Here is a 24,292-nt window from a genome sequence, read left to right as displayed (position 1 = left end):
TTTGTTGCGTGCCAGCTCTACCCGTGTTTCCCATGTCCATTATCAGCTGTCCAATAAAGGCAAAAAGCCCCTAAAATCCTCTTAAAAACCTTTATAGTGAAACAAACAGTTGTCAGTTGCTAATTATTTGTGTGACACAGCAGTCCCTTGAGTGCTGTATATATCATTGTATCTGTTTATACTGTGAGAGAGCCACAGTCTGTCCCTTCTTCGTCGTTTTGTCACAGGGCGATTGAGAGCCACTGAGGGCTACCTGGCTCTCCACTTCAAATGGTAGCTCGCTCTCCAAACACCCCAAATTAATCTGTCTCTACAGCTGTCCACAGCAAACTCTGCTTTATTTCAAAGGACTTAGCCCAGATCACAGCAAGCCCCACAGCTGTTGAGTGGCTGTCTGCTGTCAGAGATATCGTAATTACAAATTGAGCCCACATAAATAAGCCAACAAAGTAGTACATAAATATGACAGGGGAGGGGGCTGGTATAATACTGGAGCTGCAGAGACAGAACACTGGCAACATTTTACGAATTAATTACCTCAGAATACATTTTTTACAGCAGAAAGTCCTTGAAGGTCCCACAAGCCAAAAGTGAGACTTGCAAAAATCACAAGTCTTAATTTATGATGAGCACCTGAAGACAACACACGCTGCATGATTAGCAGAGTGGGGAGCTGCTGTACCCAAACGCTCTTACAGTATGCTTCGTCTTTGAGCAGGCGGAGTCGGTAATCTGCTGAGAAAGGCTCTTTGTGTAAACAAACTGCTGACGTTGCCTGTACAGTGTGGCAAAATCTCATCTCTCAACATGAATTGGAATGCTTGTATTCTGGGTTTAACTGTTGTGTCCGTGGGAGTTTGATTTGAAGCGGCGCCGTCACGCTGTGAATGGTGTGGGTCATGTTTGGATAGCACTCACCATCGGCATCACCTGAGCTTCCACAGAGCTTCTCCAAACACACTCAGCCAGTTGCAATCATGAAGCAGCCTGCTCCTTTCTAATCTTTGTTAGAAACTGTGAACAGTGGTTGTTACCATTTCAATCTGAATCAATCTGAAATTGAATTTTTTATCTATAAACAGTGGTGGGTAGAGTACTGAAAATCTATACTCAAGTAAAAGTACAATTACTTACATGAAAAATGGTAATCACCTCTTGATAAACCTACTTGAGTAAAAGTAAAAAAAAGTACCTAGTTAATGAAGTACAAAATACAAACTTTACATTTTAATATTTTTATTGTGTACTACAATTGACCCTTCCTAAGTCCCATCCATTTTTGCTCTGTGCTCCAAAAAGAGTTGAGCAAACTTAGTGCCTCAGTCAACTTTCTCGTTTCCTGTACTTACTAACAAGGAACTTGACGGAGGTACCAAGCATCCTCAAATGTTATTGGAGCACACAGCAAAAAGGGGCAGGACTGATGTCTAAAGCACACCACTTTAAAAACTCAACAGACCACCAACTGTAAGATAAGGTAATGTCAGCAGCATCAAAGTTTACATTACAAAATTAACATAACTAATGTTAGCTAGCTGTCTACATCTTAATCTTAATGTTTATCTGTATAGGAACCAGTATGTGGCATGAAATAATGCCACACACCACAACATCTATAGCCTAAGATAATCTGTGATGCCTGTTCTGTGCTGGACCTTTAAGATACAAAAGGCTCAGCAGCAAATACAGAAGAGACAATCCAAAACACAAACAACAAGAAAACACAGAGAACAATACAGGACACAAACTATAATAGGGTACAGCACCAGATTATATGACTGATCCCTCTGCGAAAACTGTTTCAGTTTGAGTTTAAAGTGATCAAAATCAGGATCCAATTTGAGTTCTGTAAGTAAAGAATTACACGTTTATTCCCCGGGCAAAAAAAGCTGTTTGTTCAGATCAGGATTTACATAGGGGCACCTTACAATTTCCATCGGATGCTCCACTTGTTACTGAGCCTGAAGCTCTAAGTGGAACCACAAGGTCACTGAGCACCAGAGGAACCTAATTATGTAGGCATTTATGGAGGAGTCAAAGATTAAGTGAAATTATCAAAACTTGATATATTTAATTAACTTAAAAGAGGAGTTTTTAAAAGCAGAGATCTCACTGTCATTTTGAAGGCTAACCAAACATTTCATCATCTAACTGTTGTGTTTTTGTAGATTTTGGTATAGAAACTGTGGCCAGACTTGTTCAGGGATTGGCGCTGCAAGCTGCCTCTTGTTCCTGGTTTTGCTCAGTCGTTATGGCAGAGTCATCAAAAGACAGGTGACAGGGGCTTATTGTTATGGGTATAAATGACAAATGTAGCAAAGTATAAAGTAGATTTCTGGCTCAAAAGTATGCTTGAGTAAAAAGTATAAGTACAGTTGAAAAAAGGAATATGTAAAGTACTCGTGTATGTTACTTGTAACTTATTACTCTGTAAAAAATATCAAAGCTTTGCTTGTTGCTGTTTAGTTTTCTCTGTTTCATATAAAGATTGAACCTTTGGGATCTGTTTATTGGGTTTTGACATTTTAGAGACACTTTTTCCAGTTTTCTTTCCCTCCTGTTCTGCCTCTTCTGTTCTCATGGATTAACTCAGTCTATTCCCACTCTCACACTCTCTCTCTCTCTCTCTCCCTCTCTATCTCTCTGCCTCTCTTTACCTCCCCTGTGGTTGGTTGTTCCTCTCACGATGTGCTGGTGGCAAAGCAGCCATTTGCTGCGTGGGAACCGGCTCCTCTTGATAATGGATGTGCACTCCACTAGCATGATGGCCAAGTGGCTTTTTGAGAGGGCCGGTGTCAAGCATCTGGAGAACCGAGTGACAAAGAAACATGGCGGTGTGTGAGGGCACTTTCTGTTTGACTCTTTCTTATAGTTTTCAAGTCTGTCTCAACACATCTGCTGCGAGCAGAGAGCAGTTTGCACGTTCTGCTTACACCCTCCACCTTGTTTTATGTGTACCTGTGAGTTGTTATCAGTGTCACACCAGGCACGTCTAATCCTGCAGTCATCCAGCACTGAAGCAGAGAGCGCCGCTGCTTCCAGGCAGCCCCGGCCTGAGGCCTGAGTTGTTCCAACATCCGCACACCCTCCTGCAGCCTGATCCACCGGAAGACAGGCGAGGAGAAAATGAGGAAGACACACGAGAGGCTGGTGTGTGGGAGGGAGATGGTGGTGGGCTGCGAGCGAGGGAAGAGGTCATTGACAAATGAACAAATGAAAGAGACAGAACGCTAAGTGAGGGAAGGAAGAATAGGAGGAGACAGACAGGTGGATGAAGCTGCTCATCACTCTCTTTTCTGGCTGAAACCTCTTCTCACTGATTGCTCCAATCACAAAAGAGTGAGACAAAAGGTTAAAGCGACTCTATTCTGAGAATTTTCAATTAGCCTCAAGCCAGTGTTCAGCATTGTGTTTGATTTACCTCCCACAGCAGCGACTGTGTTGTTGTTTCCATTTGCTTTTTCGCTCATTATGGTGTGTTTGTTTGGATGGGTGTATGTTTGTTTGGCATGGGCCGCTGTTGCTCCACCTCTTTCCTGACGTGCTCCATTGATCTGTCTCTAATCTAGTTTTGGCTTCCTGACAGAGCTAACTTCCCCCAGGCATTAATTATGCCTCCATGTGATTTATATCAGTGGGCTCCAGCACCCAGCACTCTTCCCTGCCTAATCCAATCGGATCCACGTCTGTGGCCCAGCCACTGCAGCTCTCACCCAATCAGATATATTGAGTATGTGTCGCAAGTGTTTCCCCTTTGCTTACACCCCCCTAGAGCGATATCACCCATCTGTCGACAGCTCCACTACATCCATTGTTCTAAAGTCCTCCCATGTAAAGAATGCACTACTGTGTGGCACCAAAGCACAGCTGTGGAGAGGGCAGATGTGTCCAGTGTGGAGCCTCTAATCCACACAAACTCCGGCTCATGGATGAGAAGTTGGTTTTGAAAACAGGATAAGCTGGTATCTGGAGGTGTAGCTGATCCATGGATTATTTTACCTCGAAAGATGTTGTGGGAAATAACTGAACTTGTTTTCGTCACTGGGATGTCTTAACTGAAAGAGGATGCCTGGTTGTTTGTAGAAGCCGTCTCTCTGCTTGGCGACCTCTGTCAAGTACAAAACCAGCGTCAAGATGAGCTTCATGGCCAAACGACGGTGGGGCAGCGTCATCGACACCTCATCCGTGGGCTACACTCTCCATGGCGGAAGTGTCCCCAACCTCCTGTCTCCGCCACGTATCGAGGGCCTGGGGACCCTCAAGAAGAGACTGTCCATGGACGTCCTGCGGGGCTGGGCCCCTGACCTGGGGAGCCTCAGTATGGGGCTCAATCTCAACTTGAGCCCAGTGAAATGGCCTTCATTAGTTACTATCTGCAAGTGGAAACAGACCCTGTCAGAGAAGCTGAAGAAGAGACACGGTGGCACTGAGGACGAATCACAGGTTAGAAAGCTTGTGCCTGCCAGAGGCTTTGATGCTGATTACATCCCCATTTACTTTTAGAATGTGCAGGTTTTTTTTGCATCTTTCTCTCGAGCCCTTTACCTAATTGATGTGACACATTGGCCATACCAGTGTATTAATTTTTCACTTGCCGGTCCGGCAAGTGGGTCATAAATCTGCCAGCCCAAAGTCACTTTTTACTCTCCCCTCTAAAAAATATTTTATTATTTGCGGGTTGTTAAATAATTCCTTCACGTAGCAGTATGATACTGCTTACCCAGGTCAGGTCCCATTCTTGTGTTGAAGAGCAAATGCACTGGTATACAAAGTGAAAATATGATACACTGTGATAATCAGTTTTGCTATTACTTGCCTCAGCGTTCAAGTTTCATACAAGCGCCAGCAAGGCCCCAGACGAGGGATCATTGGCAGCCCTCTTAGCTGCCATGCAAGTGAGATACTGTCTACTCATGTTGTAGCACTCCAGCAACGTTTTTCAGAAACTTGATTGAACCGTGGTGAAAAAACTTGCTCTCAAAACTGCAACAAACTGCACAAAACATAGTTGGAGCTTTGTCCAAATTCTCTAATGCCACCCAGCTGAACTCCTGTTTCCAGGATAACTGAAATGCTTGCTTGCCCTTCAGTAAACATTGTATTGAGCCACTGTCATTGTTTCACAAGTGCCTGATCAGTACTGCAAATGTGCAACTCTGAACAGCCGCTTCCATCATCAGGTCTGGAAAAAACAAGGTGTTTTATTTTACTACTTGCCTGATCGGACATGTGAGTTGCTAGATTTACTAGTTCAACATGAAATTTCACTTTCCCCATGCAATCCTTATCATTGAGCCCTGGATACTAGCACACAGGTTTAATTTATTGAATCTCTATTTAAAGTCTTTGTTGGACATGTCCTGACACGTTTGAGCCACCAGAGCCAAAGGATGATGACAAGATGGTATTTTTGGGTTGTTGGGAACTGAAGTGAGCTGAAGTGAACTGCTGGGTTGATTTGGACTGAGAGAGTCGGTGAAGATGCATCCGTAACTGACCGTCAGGGAGGGTGAGGGGCGGGGTGTATAGTGTTGGGGGACCTTGGATCCTGCACGTCACCGAGCCGTGTTTCAGGTCCGCCCAAAAAATTCTGAACACAGAAATCATGAACAACAATTTAACAGTCTAACTCAATTCACTGCAGTCACTCTTTTCACATGTTTTCAGGAACTATTTCTTTACATGTGTAAGGTGTTTGGAAGAAAAACCATTTTTTTCCCTTTACACAGACTTTTGAATCCCACTGAGATTAAGACTCCTCTTCAAGGGCAACCTGGCCAAGAAAGCAGCATCAAGACAAACAAGATGCAGACGCAGAAGAAGTACAACATCAAGTCACATGAAAAGAGCAAAAGGCAGCAGGCTCTTAGGGCACAGCTATTTTAATCTTGACTAAACAAAGATAGCTCCTTAATGACTCTGCCACCAGATCCTTCACTGTTAGGTTTAAACACCCTGAGAGACCAGCTACATATGCAACAATAATGAAACCGTCCAACGCTCCTCTGACTTCACAGCCTGTTCCTGTTTTTATATGCAGTGTAATTAGAAATGTAGCTTTCCAAGACGTTCCTTAAATTTATGGAATTCATTAGATAGAATATTTTTCCTATTAGACTTTACTTGTATCAGTAAATGGGGTAGTTTTCTGGTGATCTGTCACATCGACAAACAGATTTTTTTCAGGTTTCACTGAGTTTATTTCCACTGTTCTGTGGGTTGTGTCATTAATGGCATGATAAAAAAAAACTTTATGGTTTAATGCTTCCCGTATCTTCCAGTTTCCACTGGTGGTTGGGGTTTAAACCAGGGCTTCTCTGGTTGCATAGAGTAGTGCAGAGGGAGAATAAGGACCTATGTTTCACATGAATCTATTTTTTCACTTCATAATTGACTGTGTAGTGTTCCCCAGTGTGCAGTACATGCTAGAGTACAGTCTATTATAGATGGAGGTGTTTCAGCTGGTGGAATGATGGGCTGTAATGATGGGGAAACCAGTCCCCTGGATGCTCTGGTGTTTGAAACTACTTTGATGTGGTTGGATATTGAGGAGGGAACAAAGCTTCTAACTGTTGATGGGACATTTAGTCCTTTTTTTTCCCTCCGTGTGGAAGTTTTCCTGGTGATTGTTGTTCATGGCAGGGCTCTGAAAACTGGTACTGATCAGTGTGATATTCTTGTTAAATGGCGACTCTAACTGCGTTCTTTTCTGGGTTATTCAAATGAAATTGCCCACTCAGCTGTTAGCAAAAACAAGAGTTAGAGCGCTGATGCCTTCCCCTCCTTCAGCCTCTGAGTAGCAACGTCATCGTGCAGAAAACATCTTTAGAAGTGGCTGGGATAAAACACATTTTGATGCTAAACTTACTAAAATTTGATAGTTTGGTAGACAATACAGCTACAGACTGATTTGAAACCTTCCAAAAAATAAACAATAATGGACCCACCCTTTAATGTAACGTTTTGCAATGTAAATTATTTGTTGTAATAGTTTGACATGTATTTTGTGGAAGAGTAATTCTTTAGAATAAATAAATGAATATGATACTTAGAATATGGAAAACTTTTAACACATCAGTCTGAACCCTTAAACCCAGTCTTGCCCACTATCAGGTTTGATGCCTTTTATTTTTTTTAAAGTGAGCTTTACATTCAAGCCAATTTAGTATTAATATTATATGTCTCAAATATGACAGAAGTATATCTGCCCATGGAAAGGTTCATACTAAATGATTAGTTACACTGACAAGGCAGATTAATTAAAAAAAAAAACACTACAATATCCATTATTAAAAGGTTAATAATTATATTAATATCTTTTATTTAAAGAGTGCTTTTCATGATACCCGGTGCTTTACTTAATGAAAGAACGTAGAGAACTAAAACACAATACAGGTAATGTCCTGCTGCACACTGTTGCAACAGAAGTTAACACCTTGACAAAAGCTAAAGTTTAACCTGCCAGTCCTCAAGTCACTGTTTATTTTCATATCCAGTGTTCTGGAGTACGAAGCCAGAATAATGTGTCACTGTCCAAATACTCTCACACCGCTCTGCATCATTGTCAGATTAGTGGTGATAAAACTGCTGGTTACCGCCGTTTCCTCTGTTACTACAACAGCGTTCTGACAGTGAGTGGACAGTTGATATAAGTTGGTTTGTCTTTAAGGAGCAAACCAGTTTCCCTCCATTTATATCTTTGGCAGTAGCTTTGCTGCGCAGTGGTCGATGTTGATGTAAAAACAGGTTGTCCCTTGTCTTCATTGTTTAGTTTGTGTGGTTTTCTTACCAGAGACATTTTAGGCTTTTATTGGGATTCAGCTGCATTGCTCTATGTCAATATTTTTTATTAAATATTAGATACTAAATATATTGTGGTGGACTGTGAAGCAGCAGTGTTTATTAGGCCATCAAGCAAAGTTATCACAGTGTGTGTGATTGACTTTACTGCTGCTAATTCTAATTCAAGAGAGGTTTTTTGTATTAGTTAACTGTAGGCGCAGAGAGCTGAATGATTTTAGACTCAATTATAAGTCAGCATACAAGTGCAAAACTGCAAGAGCGAACGAGTGATGACAAACAAGAAAAATGGAAAAAGCTAGAACGTCAATGCAGAACCTTCCAGAAGTGACTGTGTCTCCGTCTCCTGTGCTGCACTGGTGACTGTCTTTTTCATCACTGTTCTATCAGTTAAACAGGAGTTAAAGGGTTAAATGTCAGAACATGACAGTTTTGTGGCAGTTTGAACAGCTAGATCAAAGGTTCTCAGTTCTTGCCTTTGGGATCCCCTGTTCCAAATTTTGATTTGTGAGACACTGCGGTGTCAGTTCCTCTCTCTCTCTCTCTCTCTCTCTCTCTCTCTCTCTCTCTGTGTGTGTGTGTGTGTGTGTGTGTGTGTGTGTGTGTGCATACTTTAATAGATTTGTGTATCAGATGACGCAGCATGACTTTAAATGACATCTCGCAGTTTTGCAAAGCCAACATGTGCCTCATTCATTAAACGTGTCAAATATTCAAGATTCAATCATTTATTGCCATAACAACGTTATAGTTTATTTAGAATTTGTTTTTCGGTGTGCCCAATAGCAGCATAAAACACAACAACAGTAAATATATTACTCAACAATATATAGCCACACAGTGTATAAAGGAAATGTACACAAAAACATACTGTTACACAATAAATACAATTAATGCAATCATGTGGCCCGTGGCCTTAAAGTGACAAGTTCAAATGCTTGCTTATAAAACCAATGAAGCATTTAAGATGTGGATTGCTTCAGGCTAGGTGCTATTGTGGAAGATAGATATTCTGGTAATTGAATACAGGGCTGACAGAAGTCTAAAATGACTCTAAAATTTTTGAAAGTTCTGCTGAATGTGGAAGTGGTATAAATTAGAAATGCTGGGATCACAAGTTACGCGAGGGGAAGGTGGGCAAGAGCTGAAGCAGAGTGTTGAATAAAGGAGTTGCAAAAATGGCCAGTATAAGAAAAATCATGTGTTTTATAAACATTTAAAGCCTGTGAAACTTTTCTATCAGAACCCCCGATTAAAATATGAACGCAACGTAACATGCAAGGATGGGTATTCCTGGTAACGACTCCGATACCGGTACCCCTTTCTGATTGGTCATTACTGATTTTTTTTTTCTTTTTCTTTTTTTTTTTTAGCTCCTGGACAAACATTGCTGCTGTTAGTCTTTACATAGCATTAATTTGCTCTAACACTCTCATTAGTGAGTGTGCATTTGAGAGAGACAGAAAGTGTGACATCATAGCTGTGAACACAGCAGTGCAATGTGTGTACAGTTTAGGCTGTTAGTCTGCGAATAAACGCTACAACTCCTCAAGAACCAAAGGGGTTAGTTCTGAAGTTAGCAACAAGTTCTCCTTTTAGGTGAACCAGGTCAACTATTCTCTCACGGTTACCACAGTTTGTATCAAGATTTCACGTGTGAAGGAGTGCTAATTAAAAGCTCTTTGTGCTGTGTGCAGTTTTCAGTTTGGGCTAACATCTTGTTTTATTTATTGCTTTCTAATGGCACTAATTTGATGAGCAGAAACAGCTGTTCAAGTTGTTTACTTCAAAAAAATATATGATTTACTACTTTTATATGCAGCATAGCAGTGCTGCTGCTGAAATAAAACTCAAAGATTGACTGACATGTGATGTGCAGTATTTTCATAGATATGACTCATGATGTACAGTCTTTACGAGTGTTTAATTCAGCTTTTTCCCATGGTCCAGTATCAAAAAAGCAAATAAAAACCGCAATAAAAGACAATATCAAGATATCTGACAAGTATTGATAAGCAGTATCGATAAAATAGATAAATATAGTTATATGTATTTATTGTAGTTTTAAATGCCTTTATTCAGCGGCCATGACAAACTTAAGTGAATCAAAAGTGTCACACAACATTACTAGGCTCAAAGTTACATGCATGTGAACAAAGTTCGAATGCGTATGTATAATGCTTGCACCACATTTCTATACGTACCGTGGTAATTGTCACACATACAAACATTGTATATTATGTAGTTTGACCAGTGCAGATGGGTGCGTGAATGCCCACCCATGTAACCATCAGCACTGAGTGTATATATTGCTCAATGCAGCATAATGTCAGTTTGTTATGTTGACTCACTCACAGTTAATGCCCAGAACAGTCAGTCTGTCATTGTCAGCTCGCCAAACAAAGGCACAATCTGCCAAAGTCGAGATGGATGGGGAGTGAAATCAGTTCATAAGTCAGCCACACACACACACACACACACACACACACACACACACACAAACACACACACAAACACACACCTGCATGGAGTCTGATGCAGGATTAAACCACATTTTTGTATGAGTGTTGCCGCTGTGACAGACAGGCCAACCGGCCCACAGATGGTCCGTCCATCCCTGAGTCACATCTGACTTTGATCAAATATTTAGTTCAGAATGTTTTCAGAATTACAATTTGATTTGTTCGAGTCTGTGTTAAACTTGCACACCAGTTATCAGGCAGTGACTGGGTGGATCACAAAAAACTACACTGACAAGTGTTATAAGTCTGCATTCAGGTCAGTAAGAAAAGGCTGCTGCATGTCTAAATCTACCTGTCCTCCCCTACATGGAAACAGATTACTATGTGACTTGTTTGTCTAAAGAGTTGCGGATTTCTCAAGGATGCTCCTTAAGTGCTGCTAGTTAGTCAGGCGCACAGTTTGAAGCTGAACTCTAAGTGCCCCCATGTGGTAAGATGGATGTATTACATAAGATTCAGTGCATATATGAAATGATTTGTTTCCTTAGACAAAGTTTCAATCTAACTTCAGTTCACAGGCAGCTAAAACCAAGTTGTTTCTGTGTCAGATTCAAGATTTCCTTCAAGTTAGAATTAACAAATATCATTGCTTTTACATTTAGTTGTTAATGTGTCCAAATAGACCTGCCAGACCAGAGAGATCGTTTTGATTACTGGATGACTGTGTCTTTCAATCTGTTTCCATGTGGATTTTACACTTCTTCTTATATCCCTCTATGTTACATTGCTGTCTCTAGGTAACATACCCTTTACACTCACACAGTACACCCTCAGTTATGGGGCAATACTTTAAAAAAGAGGCAGGACCCTAAAGAAACTAACAGCATTTTTTTAAGTTGTCACATGACTCTCTGGAGGTCACTTTTTCGCAGCCGTCCTCACACAGTTCTGTTCCATCAAGTTGATATACTGTTCAGCCAATATAAGACAAGGTGTGAAAAGCATTGGTAACTGTTTTATTTCGCTTTAACTCATAAGCAGTGAGCCAAAGATGGCAGCAACACAATAAACCGTTGCACCACCCTGTACGTAAAGAAAGACACACACCAGGAAACTGAAAAGAAGCGTTTAAATGTAACACAAATGATCAAACACTGAAATGTGACTTACTGTCTTGTTTTGAGGAAGGTTCTGATAGTTTGGTTTGACAGAGTTTTGAGGTACATTTGTTTAAATATGCTCACTCTCTAACACGTTCATTTCTGAAGGCTGTTCCGCAGTGGTACAGTGTTGTCTGAAAGTAACATCCAGACAAAGAAGCTTATGAAAAGTCTTCTTTTTTTAATGTTTTTCAATATCAAATGGCATTAATCTTAAACTGCTGAGGCAACTGAATATTTTTCATTAATATGATAATACATTTTGTTTAAATTTGAAACAATAACTCTCTTTTCATTCCTTTATTTACTTTATGGTACAGTGTTGCTTTAAGGTAATGCACCCTAAATTTTATCCAAAAAAAAAAAAACATATATTTTAAATTTCTTCAAATTATGTTCATTTTTATGGTCTGTTTCATGACAAGAATACATTTTTTACCAACTGTCATCATAATAGATGAATATGTTTTAATGTCAGGTGGAAAAGTCATCATGTCTCCATAAAACCGTTGTTTCTGGCACCACTGTTAATTTGCACTGTTGAGTTAAACCTTATCCATATCCTTACACATTTTGATTAAAACGGCCTGTAAATTTTTTTTTTCCCATTAGCGTGGGCCCCTAACTGGTTAATCATGCTTTGTGCCCTGACTGTAATCTCACTCCACCAATGAAAAACAGGCGGCGCAGGAGGGAAAAATGGCCCATTAAGGCAATTCAACTTTCCTTCCTCGAGTTCTCCTCCTCGGCACGGAGAAGATTGTGTTCCTTGGCGACAGAGGCCTGAGTGGCTGAGAGCTGTTCAATCAAGTGGCACCGACACACTAAATGACCTGTCAGATTTTGATTGGCTCATCCCCAGTTTGTGTCAAGGGTCAAATGGTATCTGAGTGGAGTGACAATGAAACACACACACACACACACATGCAGGCGCAAAACACACATGTTTGCTTGAGACAGCATGCACACACACACACACACACACACACACACACACACACACACACACACACACAGAGTTGATTGGACTGTGCAGCATGACATACATGTTAACAGTCTCAGAGAGCTCTCTGTTCAGTGCCACAACACAAGCAACAGGAGCAACAGTGTGATACCTGTTATTTTTCACATGGTTTCACCTTTGTGTTTCTCCTCTGTGGCCTCTTGCTTGTTTTCTCTCCTGAGCAGCTCCAGTCCACTGCTATGGAATTGAAGCAGGCAGTACTTTTTTTTTTTTATATATATATATATATACGTAGTCTTTTACAGAAATGATCCAGTCAACAGCCAGTCAACAATAACCTACATTATAACTGTTAAAATGTAGTTAGATGTGATTTACAACACATCCTCATACCTAAACACCAGAATAGGTCAACTGTCAGTTATTCCCAAAATTACATATGTTACTGGTGGAGATTACTAGGAGCGACAGGCTTACCAGACCTTAACTCTGTTGTATAGGTCATGTGACATAACTCACATAGCATTATGCGTCCAGTTTACGTTGTAAAAGAGTCACAGTCACACAGTCTAAGCACAAAAACTTCATGGATAAGCTCCGGCAATAAAAAATACTGGGTTAGGGTTAGGAAATAGTCCAGGTTAAAATAACTATATACAATATGTCACATGACAGAAGTGACATCACTTGCATAACCACAAAACTCGGTTTAGGCACAAAAAGTACATGGTTTAGGAAAAGATTGTGGTTTGGATTAGAATAACTATGTTATGCATGTGACATGACATGAAGTGATGTCACACATGTGACGGAAGTGACGCAACGGACGTCATGTCCATAAGGACATTTTAAGTTACTCAAAAACATAAAATAACTGTTTAGTTTTTGTTCCACACAGGACTCAAGGATTTCAAGGACATATCAGTCAGAATAAGCTACCTGCACTTACAAGCAACACACACATATGCATGTGCCTTTATATAATAATCCTGGTGTTTTTTTTACTGTTTGCTTTTGTTTTTGTATTGGAAAAACAGAAACATCTGTCACTACATGTCAGAGGTTCACAAACTTTTTCAGCTCAGAACCCAAAACAGAAATTTGGTGCCTCCTCAGGACCCAAACTTGCAAAAATACATCATCATCATCATACATTTACATTTATAAACTACTGATAGAAAACAGAGTGTAATGTTAACTGTCTCACCACCTCATAATGAACTTGTACTGGCTACTAAAATGCTGCAGGGCTTTTAATTTGAAACATATACAGGAAGTGTTGAGTTTGTATTAACTGTAACAACAGTAAGTCTAACAGGGCAAACATGAGTGGATCAAAACAAGACTTCCTGCTAAAATTCTGTAGTAACAACCCACATTTCCCATCATGCTTTGTGCCAGATTGAGTTGTTTGTCAGGTTTGCTGCTTTATGTTCCAGAATACAAATTTTACTCTGTGGTAGTGCTTGTAAGATGTTCAGAACATGGTGGTTTATGCTGGCTGCCTGATTGTCTTTATTGTGCTGGTTTATAGCCATTAGAGCGGTGACTCTTACATTACTTGCTGTATTTTACGACTATGTTTAGAGTTCTTGTCTCCGATGTTGAATGACATTAGGGCTCAAATTGCTGAGAGCTGATTCCCACAACACTATGATTTATCAAACACAGGGAATTAAACATAAACATCTGCATGAGCTGAGTTGTGGTAAATAAATGCCCTGCGCCCTATTTAAGGGAATACATTAATTTATTTCACTCTGTCAATTGATGACCCATTAAAAACATTTCTGAGCTGCAGAGTGTTGGAGATATCGGCCGTAGGGATGTCCACCTTCTCTCTAATATAATGGGACTATATGGTACTTATTTGTATGTATATTTGAGGAAAAACTCAAATAGCTGTGTCTCTTTTCTGAAATCATGACCTGGTTACTCCACACATCAAACTGCTCACAACAAGGTGTGTGGATTATCTTGACTAACTGGGTCATGATTTGTGGAAAGAGATGTCGGTTTCAAACGTATTTTTCTGTCCCTTTAAGTCGAGGCAAGTGTTCTTGTATGGTGAAATAGATAAGGAGAAGCATCAGACTGTCACATACTGCACAAGGGGTATAGAGGCTCAAATCGAATGGCGCCTGGTGTAGCCTGAGCTCCCTAAGAGGCAGAGTAAAAACTCAAGAAAAGCTCATTTAAACCGAGGGCCAGCTTCTGAATTACTGTGTCAGAGTTTATCTCATAGTAGTGCAAGCAGTAGTCATTTCAACTTGAAATATCTGACTGAACAAAACCTACTGAATCAGTGAGAGCAAGGGAGGTCTTTGTGAGGGGGATGCGATGAATATTAATAAAAAAAATCACTGATCATAGGGTCAGCTTTGTGGGATCTAGCTTTTGGAAAGGCAGGGATTAAAAAGCGGCAGTATTATAGGACTCACTTTGTTGGGGTGTAATTACCTTCTAACACAATATAACAGAGCTGATAGCATCAGTCCGTGCAGAGAGGAGGATTAGAAGTGTAACAAAAGCTAACAGATTTCTGCATGAGTCACTAACAGCACGTCTGACTCCACACTAGCTTGTGCTTGTACTGTGGACTTTAATGGAAGCAAATAAGTTAATGTAAGAGATGAATCAATGAATATATTTATGAATTTATTCCACAAACTATAAATAGAAACACAGCACAGCATGAAGGGGCAAACACAAGCCTGCACTGAATACCAAACCTCCAGCATCCAAACATCCAACAACTAATTATTTCATATTAGTGTTTCCTTAGAATAGCTTGAGCCTCTAATAATAAAATGTGTTATCATGAACTTTTTAATTTTGGCCTCCAGTGTGGAGGAAATATTCCCTTGCAGTATATGATCATTTGTATCTGTATTTCATATTTCACCAGGGAACCTTTTTTTTGTTGGTCAAGTTGAAATGTTTATAAATTCAAAGAAAAGATAGATGTCTCAGTGTTGATGGCAAATAGTCCGTCCAAGCAAGTTCTCCTGTTGCAAAACCCGTTGATCTTCCCGTATGCAGTGATGTCACAGTGATGTTGTTGGCGTTAAGGAAAAACTACAGGCTCTTTCTGTTTGAATGTAAAGTCTCAGATGAGTATTTTTCTCTCCTGGCACTAGGTTTTGGCCCACAAAATAATGGTTATGATCTACAGTGGTGATACACAGCATCATGGACAAGGACATCAGAAGCTCTCATGCAGTGCATCATGGTACATGTAGGCACTGCTGGCAGCACTTGATATTAAGGTTCTCCCATTGTCCCAGACAATAAAAATAGCACCTGGGACTAGCGTTGTCACGATACAAGATTTTAAACTTCTAGCATAAAAAAAGATATGTGACACCTTTTTTCAATACTGCATGAAAAGAAAAAGATAAAGAAAGTCCTCGACACACAAAGTACGATATTTCGAAAATTAGCAACCTGCACACAGTGCTGCTACTGAAAAGTCACTGAACACTGTCAAATTTCAGGCAAGACTGAACTGATACAAGGTCTTGATCGAGCACTTCGATCTATTTGGGGTTTTTTTTTATAGCCTTGGTATGTTTGATACTATTAAATGCTAGTATTGTATTGTTTTAAACAATGTGTCATTGAAAAGTATTTAAGTATTTATACTTTAGACAGCCTTGCCTGAGACACATAGATACTGTGTCTGGGACAATTCTGGGACAGCAGAGAAACTTATTTAGATAAATATACCACATACTAGGAGTCTAAATGGATACTTTCTTGTTGCATCTTTGTGCTGTTTTTGTATTTTTCCATATGCCTCCACATTCTGCATTCATACACAGATATCTGTTTATAGACATTAGTATTTTTTATCTTGGTAAGCAGAGTGAGGTATGTGACATTTGGCTCTGTGTCAGTAAAAATGCATATTGTAAAAATGTTAACATGCAGACTTATTCAAGGTTGCTTTGTCCTAATATCTCTGCCAGAGAAGTTGCATTTAGTTATTGTCAGTAGGTGTGTTATCTTAAATTACATGTGCAGTGTATGAAAGTGTAATAATAATTGCACTGTTAAAATGTATGGGATTGTGTACAACCTGTTGTACTTGACTTTAAGGTACAGTTACTAGGATTTTTCCAAGCTATTCGTAAAATCATCAGGAAGGAAATACAGGCAGTCGGCAGATTGTGTCTGCAGATACAAACCACCACGCTCCTCTAGTGGGTTATAAGTGATGATTGAAAGAAATTGTGTTTATATGAGTCTATACATTGTGATTTTATTTATTTATTGATAAAAGCTGCAGATTATACCTTAAAGAGAAGGTTTTATGTGCAGAAGTTTCAGAGCAAAAACAAGATATTGGGCAATGGTTGTGAAGTCCTTGAGTAAGAAAAAGTTCATTTGGAGCCTGAGACTCCAATTTTTAAAAACAAATTTCTGGTTGGTTTGGTTTCCATCTGCATCTTCCGTTGGCATTTCATGATTTTCTCAAATCGCTCAAATTCAAGGAGATAGGCAACGGGGGGTGGAGCGTGATGATGAGGTTTCAGGTTAGGATATTGTTTCAGGATGATGGTGCGCCTGATAAATGCCAATAAAGGTCATGGATCGCAGAATACCTCTGAAACCCAGCTACTGTAGGTTTCTTTAATGTCTGATCATATTGTAAATATAAATCTAAAGGTCATATTGTATCTTGACAGCTGGTTATAACTCAGCCTTTAATGCTGACCATCCTCCATCTTTAAATGGGGCTGTGATCAAAAACACAGCAACATCCCATCGTAAATGAAATGAGACGTGTGGGCAAACGTGTAAACACATGGAAGAGTGAAGGGTGGATGTTAAAATGGCAACTGACCTGAGACCTCTGCGTTTGTTGATTTGTGCATTTTTTTCTAACTGACCAGTCATCCATCCAACCATGCCCCCTGCTACCCACATGCACTCTCCATCTCCCATAGCACACACACACACACACACACACACACACACACACACACACACACTCAGGCTGCCCACTGATGCTCCCTCTCCTACGAGGGCATGCTGCTCGCTGCCTCAGTCAGCTCTGATGAGGTATTATTCTCCATCACTGACTGTTTTGTGGCTGTCGCCTGTGGTAGATGGAATGGGTAATGATAACGCCCACACACATACACACACACTAAAGCATCACACAGCAGACCATGTGATGGCAGCACTGTGTGGGAAAGAAAAACTACAAATCTCTCTATAGCCAACCTCTTATTGTAACACGGTCGTGGTGACATCATGAGAATCCAGAATATACACAGTGTGTACATCTGTGTGTTTGAGACACTGTGAGGCATACAGCTCGTTTCCCCTTGATGTTGATGCTGAAGCAGCCGGATGTTTTAGCATCGTTTGCTCGCAACTAAAAGCCCCGTGACCCTGATTCCATCTGACTGAGGGAGTGGGGGAGGTGGGAGTCAAGAAATGCAGTTTCTGATCACATTGAATCAGCATGCTTCCAGTAACTTTAATGCCTAACAACACATGCTTTCATTTCACCGTGCTCCTCAGCTGTGAGATTGAGTTCGGAAGGTTTGGATCGATGTGAGAATCAGTGGCTTGGAGGATTGGTTGCACTTTTAACCCCTTCCTTGGAGAAGCAGAAGATCTAGAAAGAAAGGGCGGGAATCCACTGTGGCATGAAGAACTAGAAGGGCACTCACAGAACTCCAACAAGGACAATAGTTCACTCTATTATAATATGCAAATCTGCAAGTGCAAGTGCTTTGATGCTTGAACATATTTCCTTAATGTTTTTGATGGAGCTTATTTCAGTCAGTTCACATTTGGATGTGAGTAAGAGTATAACTAATTGCATGATATGTGTGTATTTACGTTTTTGTAAAATTGTACTGGTGGACCCACTTCCCTCAACTGTTTAAAGTTTGAACAACACGTGTATACTACCCCAGAGCATTACTGGTGCCTGTGAATGTGGGCTGTCAGTTTTAGCTCTGTTTTGGTCTCCACCACTTCCTGAGTATGTCTGTTGTTTGTTCCTGCAGACTTTTACTGCCAGCAGATGCCTGAGGCTAATGGGGGTTGAGCTGATGAGGTTGAGGTGAGAAATAGGCTAACAGTTGTGATTGGCCCAACAAGCATCAGGACGGGTGGAAAACTGTCTGAACTGTCTGAAGGGGCCCAGACATATCTGCCACAGCAAATGAAACGTGAGATTGCTCATTCACCTGGTTCCCAGGTTAGAAGGGAACAGCAGAGCTTGGTGATAATCATCTGATACCAAAACCCCAATGCCAAAAAAGTATAATGGATACACTGAATGGGCTCAGGAGTACTACCATGCATAGAGAAAGACTTCTATCAACAACATCCAGAAATGCTGCAGACTTCTCTGGGCCTGAACTCATCTTAGATGGACTGAGACAAAGTAGAAAAATGTTCTGTGGTCTGACGAGTCCACATTTCAGATTGTTGTCTGAAATCATGGGTGTTGTATCAGAGGAAAAGGACCATCCAGATTATTATGAGTGCTAACTTCAAAAGCCAGCACCTGTGATGGTATGGGGGTGTGTTAGTGCCCATGGCATTGTGGGTAACTGTCACATCTGTGAAAGCCCCATTAATGCAGAAAGGTATGTACAGGTTTTGGAGCAACATATGCTGCCATCCAGGTGGCGTCTTTTTCAGAGACGTCCCTGCTTATATCAGCAAGACAATGACAAGACACATTCTGCACATGTCACAACAGTGTGGCTTGTTAGTAGAAGAGCTCAGGTACTAGACTGACCTGCCTGCAGTGCAGACCTGTCTCCCACTGAAAATGTGTGGAGCATCATGAAGCACAAAATATGACAACAGAGACCCCAGACTGTTGAGCACCTGAAGTCACATATCAAGCAGATGCTTTCAGAATTTCAAAAAATAGTGACCTCAGTTCCTAAACATGATCTTTTCACATTACACATAGATTTGATCCATTGTTTTGATATAGACAGAAATTAATTTGTGCATCATTAAGTACAGAAGCGGTGACCCGAAGCTTTGTTTCCAAAGCCCAAAACTAGAACACTTAAATTCTCAAAGAAAAGCTTCTTTCCGTTGACCCTTCAGATCTGGCCACTGCCATAGAGGCAGTCCAGGGATTTGTAGTTCAAGCTCCCATTGCCTCCAATACCCAGCAGCCCGACCATCAATTGTTTGTGCCTGGAGGTGCGGATGCTGTCAAGCAGCACTGCCAGTTGAGTCATTTATTGACAGAGGGCTGGCAGCCAACGCACAGACAACTCTCTCCCTCTATCTCCTGCTGTTCCTATCTGCCTCTCTCCTTCCCATCATCCTCTCTTATTCATCTCCCCATTCCCCCCCACCATCCCTCTCACTCCTCCCTCTCACTCTATTTCCCTCTCATCCAGTATCTCACTCTATCCGTTTCTATCTCTCTCCTCCCTCCCCTTTCTCTCTCTCTCTCTCTCTCATTTATCGTTCTCCCACTCCAGAAGCTCTGACACACACATTCACACACATACACACACACACGCGCGCCCTATGTAGCCTGTACAGCTCCAGCAGCCAGTCAGCCAGCCAGCCGGTCGCTTCATTCATCATTCATTTTGCCAGAGCGAGCGGCTCATACATCAGCAGCAGCGTGTCCTGTGTTTGATGACTGAACCAGTAACCCACAGCAGAGGAACACAACAGAAAGAAGAAAAAGAAAAAGAAGAAGAAGAAGTGTTGAAGTGTTGAAGTGAGCAGAGGTTAGCGGTGCGTGGCGGCAGCAGCATGACTGCTTACCTGAGCAAACAGCAGAGTTGCTTTGCGGAGCTGGATGGAAGGGGGGACTGTGGGGAGGTGCCATGCTCCTTCAGCTGGCACCATCAGCACCCCAACAATCACCACCACCATCAGCACCATCATCCTTGCCAGCGTTACCATTACGGATCTGTCCCTGGTGGTGCCACCCTGCCCCGGAGGGGCGGCCGTATGGCAGCCTGGCATTTGGACAGTGTGTCCAGGAGCCCCAGCCGATTGGCAGCAGTGAGAGCCAAGGGGGGGAGCTGTGACCTGTGGCCCTCTGAGTGTGGCTGTGTCCAGAGCTGGCAGGAGCCCTATCAGGTAAAACTCTGTGATTATCAGAAGACATCAGCAGATAGTGAGTGTCCATGAGGAGCTGTCGGGCTGTTTAGTCTCTGTTTGTCACTTCTTGAGTGTTAATGTAGAATGGTCAGTTATGATGAAGGAGGTTTTGTTGGTTTACTTTTTGATGAAGGAAACAAATGTTGGATGTAGGGCGATTATTTTCATTGTGGATTAATCTGTTGATGTTCTTGATTAATCGATTAGTAGTTTGGTCTATTAAATCTCAGAAAATGGTGCAAAAATGTTGATCAGTGTTCCCCAAAACCCAAGACAACGTCCACAAATGTCTTGTTTTGTCCACAACCCAGAGATATCCAGTTTACTGTCATAGGGGGGTAAGAAAAAATAGAAGATATTAACATTTAAGAAGCTGAAATCACAGACTTTTGACTTTTTTTTTCTTAAAGAATTACTCTGACTATTTAACTGATTATCAAAATAGTTGACGATTAGTTTAATAATCGATTAACTGTTGCAGCTCTTGTTGGAGGAATGCATCTCTTGGTCAGTGTTGGCTTCTGTCATTGCAGTATGTTGGAGGTTCCTCTTTTCCATACTGAGCAGCTTTAAAGGAGTCAGCCTGTAAAACTTTGATTCAAACCCGTCTTATCCTAACTTGATTAGATTCATTTTCAGTGGAGACTGTAACAAACTGCAGATGGAATAGTGATTGTCTGCTTTTCTGTAAATAAGGTAGATGTGTTGATGAAACTGTTAAAATTAATGGTTTCATTTTTATTTTCATGTTTAAGATATTGAGCCTATATATATATAGACATTCAAATTAAGTTTAAGTAATATATTTACTGTAATACATCATAAAATGACCACGATATGTCATCCCAGATCAAGTAAACATGTTATGTTGAAATACTCAACAGCTCCAGCAGTGGTCTCACACTTCACACTGAAATTTAAGAAGATTAACTGTTTTTGTTTACTTGTTTCACATTAATTAGTGTTTAAATTAATGCAGAATGCTCACTGAATGAGTATGTCTTTTTTTCGAGTCATAAGAAACCATTAACAATCTTGTAGAGGACAAAGATGTTTAGAACTGTTAAATCGAGCAAAATGTTAATGGAGTTTGGCAGGCAGTGAAACAGGCAGCCATTTAACTCAAGTCCAGACTGTGCATTTTCAGAGCAGTGAGGTTTCATTTTCAAGATAACAAGTTTAAATTTACATTGACAGACGACTGACAATTATGAATAGCTGATCGTCTTACGCTGGAGGACTCATCCTCACTTGTTATTGTCAATTTACGATGTTGTGCTCCTGAAGAGCTCCTGCAGTCAGGCCAAGCTTTCCCGGTCTGAGAAGGAGGGGGCAGGGGGCAACAACTCCCTCGATCCAGATTGTGTATTAAATTGGATTTCAACCTGTTTAATACAGTCTCTGGCTCCGACTCACTAGTTGGACTGCTGTACTAATTTTTAAACGTGGAATGGCTGCATATTGCTTCTTTAATATGATCTCAACACACTGACCTGTCAGCTGAAAATACACCACAGACTGTTCAGGCTGTAGCTGTTGGGGGTAGTGGGCCAAGCGCATTGACACACTGGTAGTGATTGGCTGCAACCCAAATCATACAAATAGTCATTTTTTTAAGGTCTGAGTGCAAAAGAATTGAATGCACATGTCATCTGACCAGGAAATTGATTAGTTGAGCATTTTTTATGGTACTGATGAATTTGTTGTTTCATTGCTTTCTGAATTTAATTTAGAGCAACGTTAGGAACATTCTGTCATGCATCAAACAAATAAACAAATCAGATTTGTGAAGTGACGAGAAGTTCTTGGAAAAGAGTTGTAACTGAACACTTATTCCCGCAGCTTTTAATGTTGAAAAGCCAACACACGCATATTATACTGTGCATAAAGTTTTAGTTTGAGGCTTCAAACCTCAGCACAGCCACAGAGGAGAAATGTAGTCAGTATGTTTTTTTTAATGGTGGATCCGGAAGATGGCAGACTCTCCTGTTCAGGCCCGTTAAGAGGTTATAGACCTGTTTTATCGACTTAATAACCTCATTCATGGTCTCATATTTTTGCTTTGTCAGTTTCTGACCCAGGCTTCTGTATAGTTGCTTTATGTCATATCATGTCCAGAGATTAGCAGTGAGAATTTTTGCACATGGCAACTATCAAGCACTGTTTATGTTGTTGACTTAAATGAATGTATCAGTGTTTCTAGGGTGTTTAGAGATTCTAAACTCTTTTTTTCTCACCACTGTCACCTGCTTGCTCTTGTTGGAAATTGTTGGGTCTCTGTAAATAATATGAAGAGTACCGTGTACACCTGCTTTGTATGAAAAGTTCCTTGAGATCATAAGTCAAAATTGATTAATTTTTTGTGTGACTAGACTAAGGTTTGCGTTTTTTGAAAGACACTCGGCACTGTGCCTGTTATCTTAAACTTTCACATCATTTACTCAAGAGAAATCAAGGGACAAAAGAATAAAAACAGCACATGATAAAGCACTGCAGTATAACTAAGTTGTGTTTCCAGAGGAAGCAAAACAGACAACCATTTCAAATGCGCTTAGGAATTCCAATTAGCAACATATGTTAGCCTTAAAAGAGGTGGGGGACTGAATCATGGGTCCATCAGTCACAGAACCTTGTAATGTGAACAGCCTTGGCAGCCCCCCCTGTACATGTGCTGTGTGCCAAACATGAGGAAGAGCGCTGCTAAAGAGCAAAAACATCTACAAATCAAAGCTCAAGGACACATGGTGGATCTGTGCCTTTGCCAATACTTGGCACTCACCGTCTTAGCTGTTATTGTTTATTAGGCACACACCCAGTAGTTCCCAAATATGGAAGAAAATCAGGAAATTTTGATTGCACTGATGAAATTGATTTCAAGGGTGACTGGGTCGACAGGGTCTGCTATGAGTTCATTTCATCGAAAAATCAGAGCAATGAACCAAGATGCTAATCTGCATCTGACTGCCAGAGCAGAATTATGTGTTGAGAAGACAGAGAATAAAGATTCTCGAGAGCTGAGAAGACATTCTGCTCAGTGGGATCTCATTGGCTGCACTCTCCTCTTGAAATATTTTATTAAAGGAACAGACTTACGAAATCAGAAACTGATTAATACAGATGAATACATTTCTGTTTGGCTATGCTCTTTTGCAGATTGACAACAGCGACTGAACTTGTTATGAAAGCTTCATGAAATCTTTTCCATTTGCAGTTTTTCATCTGCAGCTGTTTGTACTTAGTTTGTTGATGTAAAAACTTCTGCCCCATTGGAAGCTGGGATTCGATGTTGAATAAATGAAAGAAGAATTTGGCATTAATAGCCTGACAGATACTGTTTTTTATGGGGCAGTATTGATATTTGAGAGTTTAAAATGAAACGATAATGATACTACATCATCAGCAGTAATTAGGGATCCAATTCTATCAGATATTGCAATATCATAATAATGAAATATCTCAATGCTGTACCAGACTGTGACAATATATACCATGATATTACATATTTTATTTTATTATTTTTATTTTGCCTTGTTGTTGTTGTTGTTGTTTGCAATTATACATAATTCAAGAATTCATAGCCAAAGACAACCATGCCATTTTTTGCACATGCTTAGGTTGTGGCTGCTACTTTTACTTTATTTTTTTTAAAGAAGGACAGCAGAAGCACTTTCAGTTAAAAGGAAAAAATAATTGTGTATGAACAGAAATGTTGCCCCCTCATTTCTCAATAAAGTAAATTTTTTTTAGTTTTTTAATATCGTGATAAATATTGTCTTGAACTCAGGTGT

General features: G+C 40.5%; 1 protein-coding gene across 24 annotated transcripts in view; it reads left to right on the top strand.

The window, feature by feature from the left end:
* Window positions 1-24,292, top strand: part of dlg2 (discs, large homolog 2 (Drosophila)) — a 279,866-nt gene that overhangs the window by 170,312 nt on the left and 85,262 nt on the right. Inside the window, exon 1 of one of the 24 annotated variants that reach the window (XM_084730743.1) lies at window positions 3,843-4,443. The exons of 22 other annotated variants lie outside the window; for them this stretch is intronic. In XM_084730743.1, coding sequence (XP_084586869.1) covers window positions 4,135-4,443 — 309 coding nt within the window. In that variant the 5' untranslated portion in view covers window positions 3,843-4,134. Of the gene's footprint in view, window positions 1-3,842; window positions 4,444-20,121; window positions 20,484-24,292 lie in introns of those variants that run through there. One more of the 24 variants, XM_084730742.1, reaches the window with a different exon arrangement.

Source organism: Lutjanus erythropterus, chromosome 11 (genome assembly GCF_056507025.1).
Source record: "Lutjanus erythropterus isolate fLutEry1 chromosome 11, fLutEry1.hap2, whole genome shotgun sequence".
Lineage (NCBI taxonomy): Eukaryota > Metazoa > Chordata > Actinopteri > Lutjaniformes > Lutjanidae > Lutjanus > Lutjanus erythropterus.
Note: the sequence above shows the minus strand (reverse complement) of the source record. Positions and strands in the feature narration are given on the sequence as shown.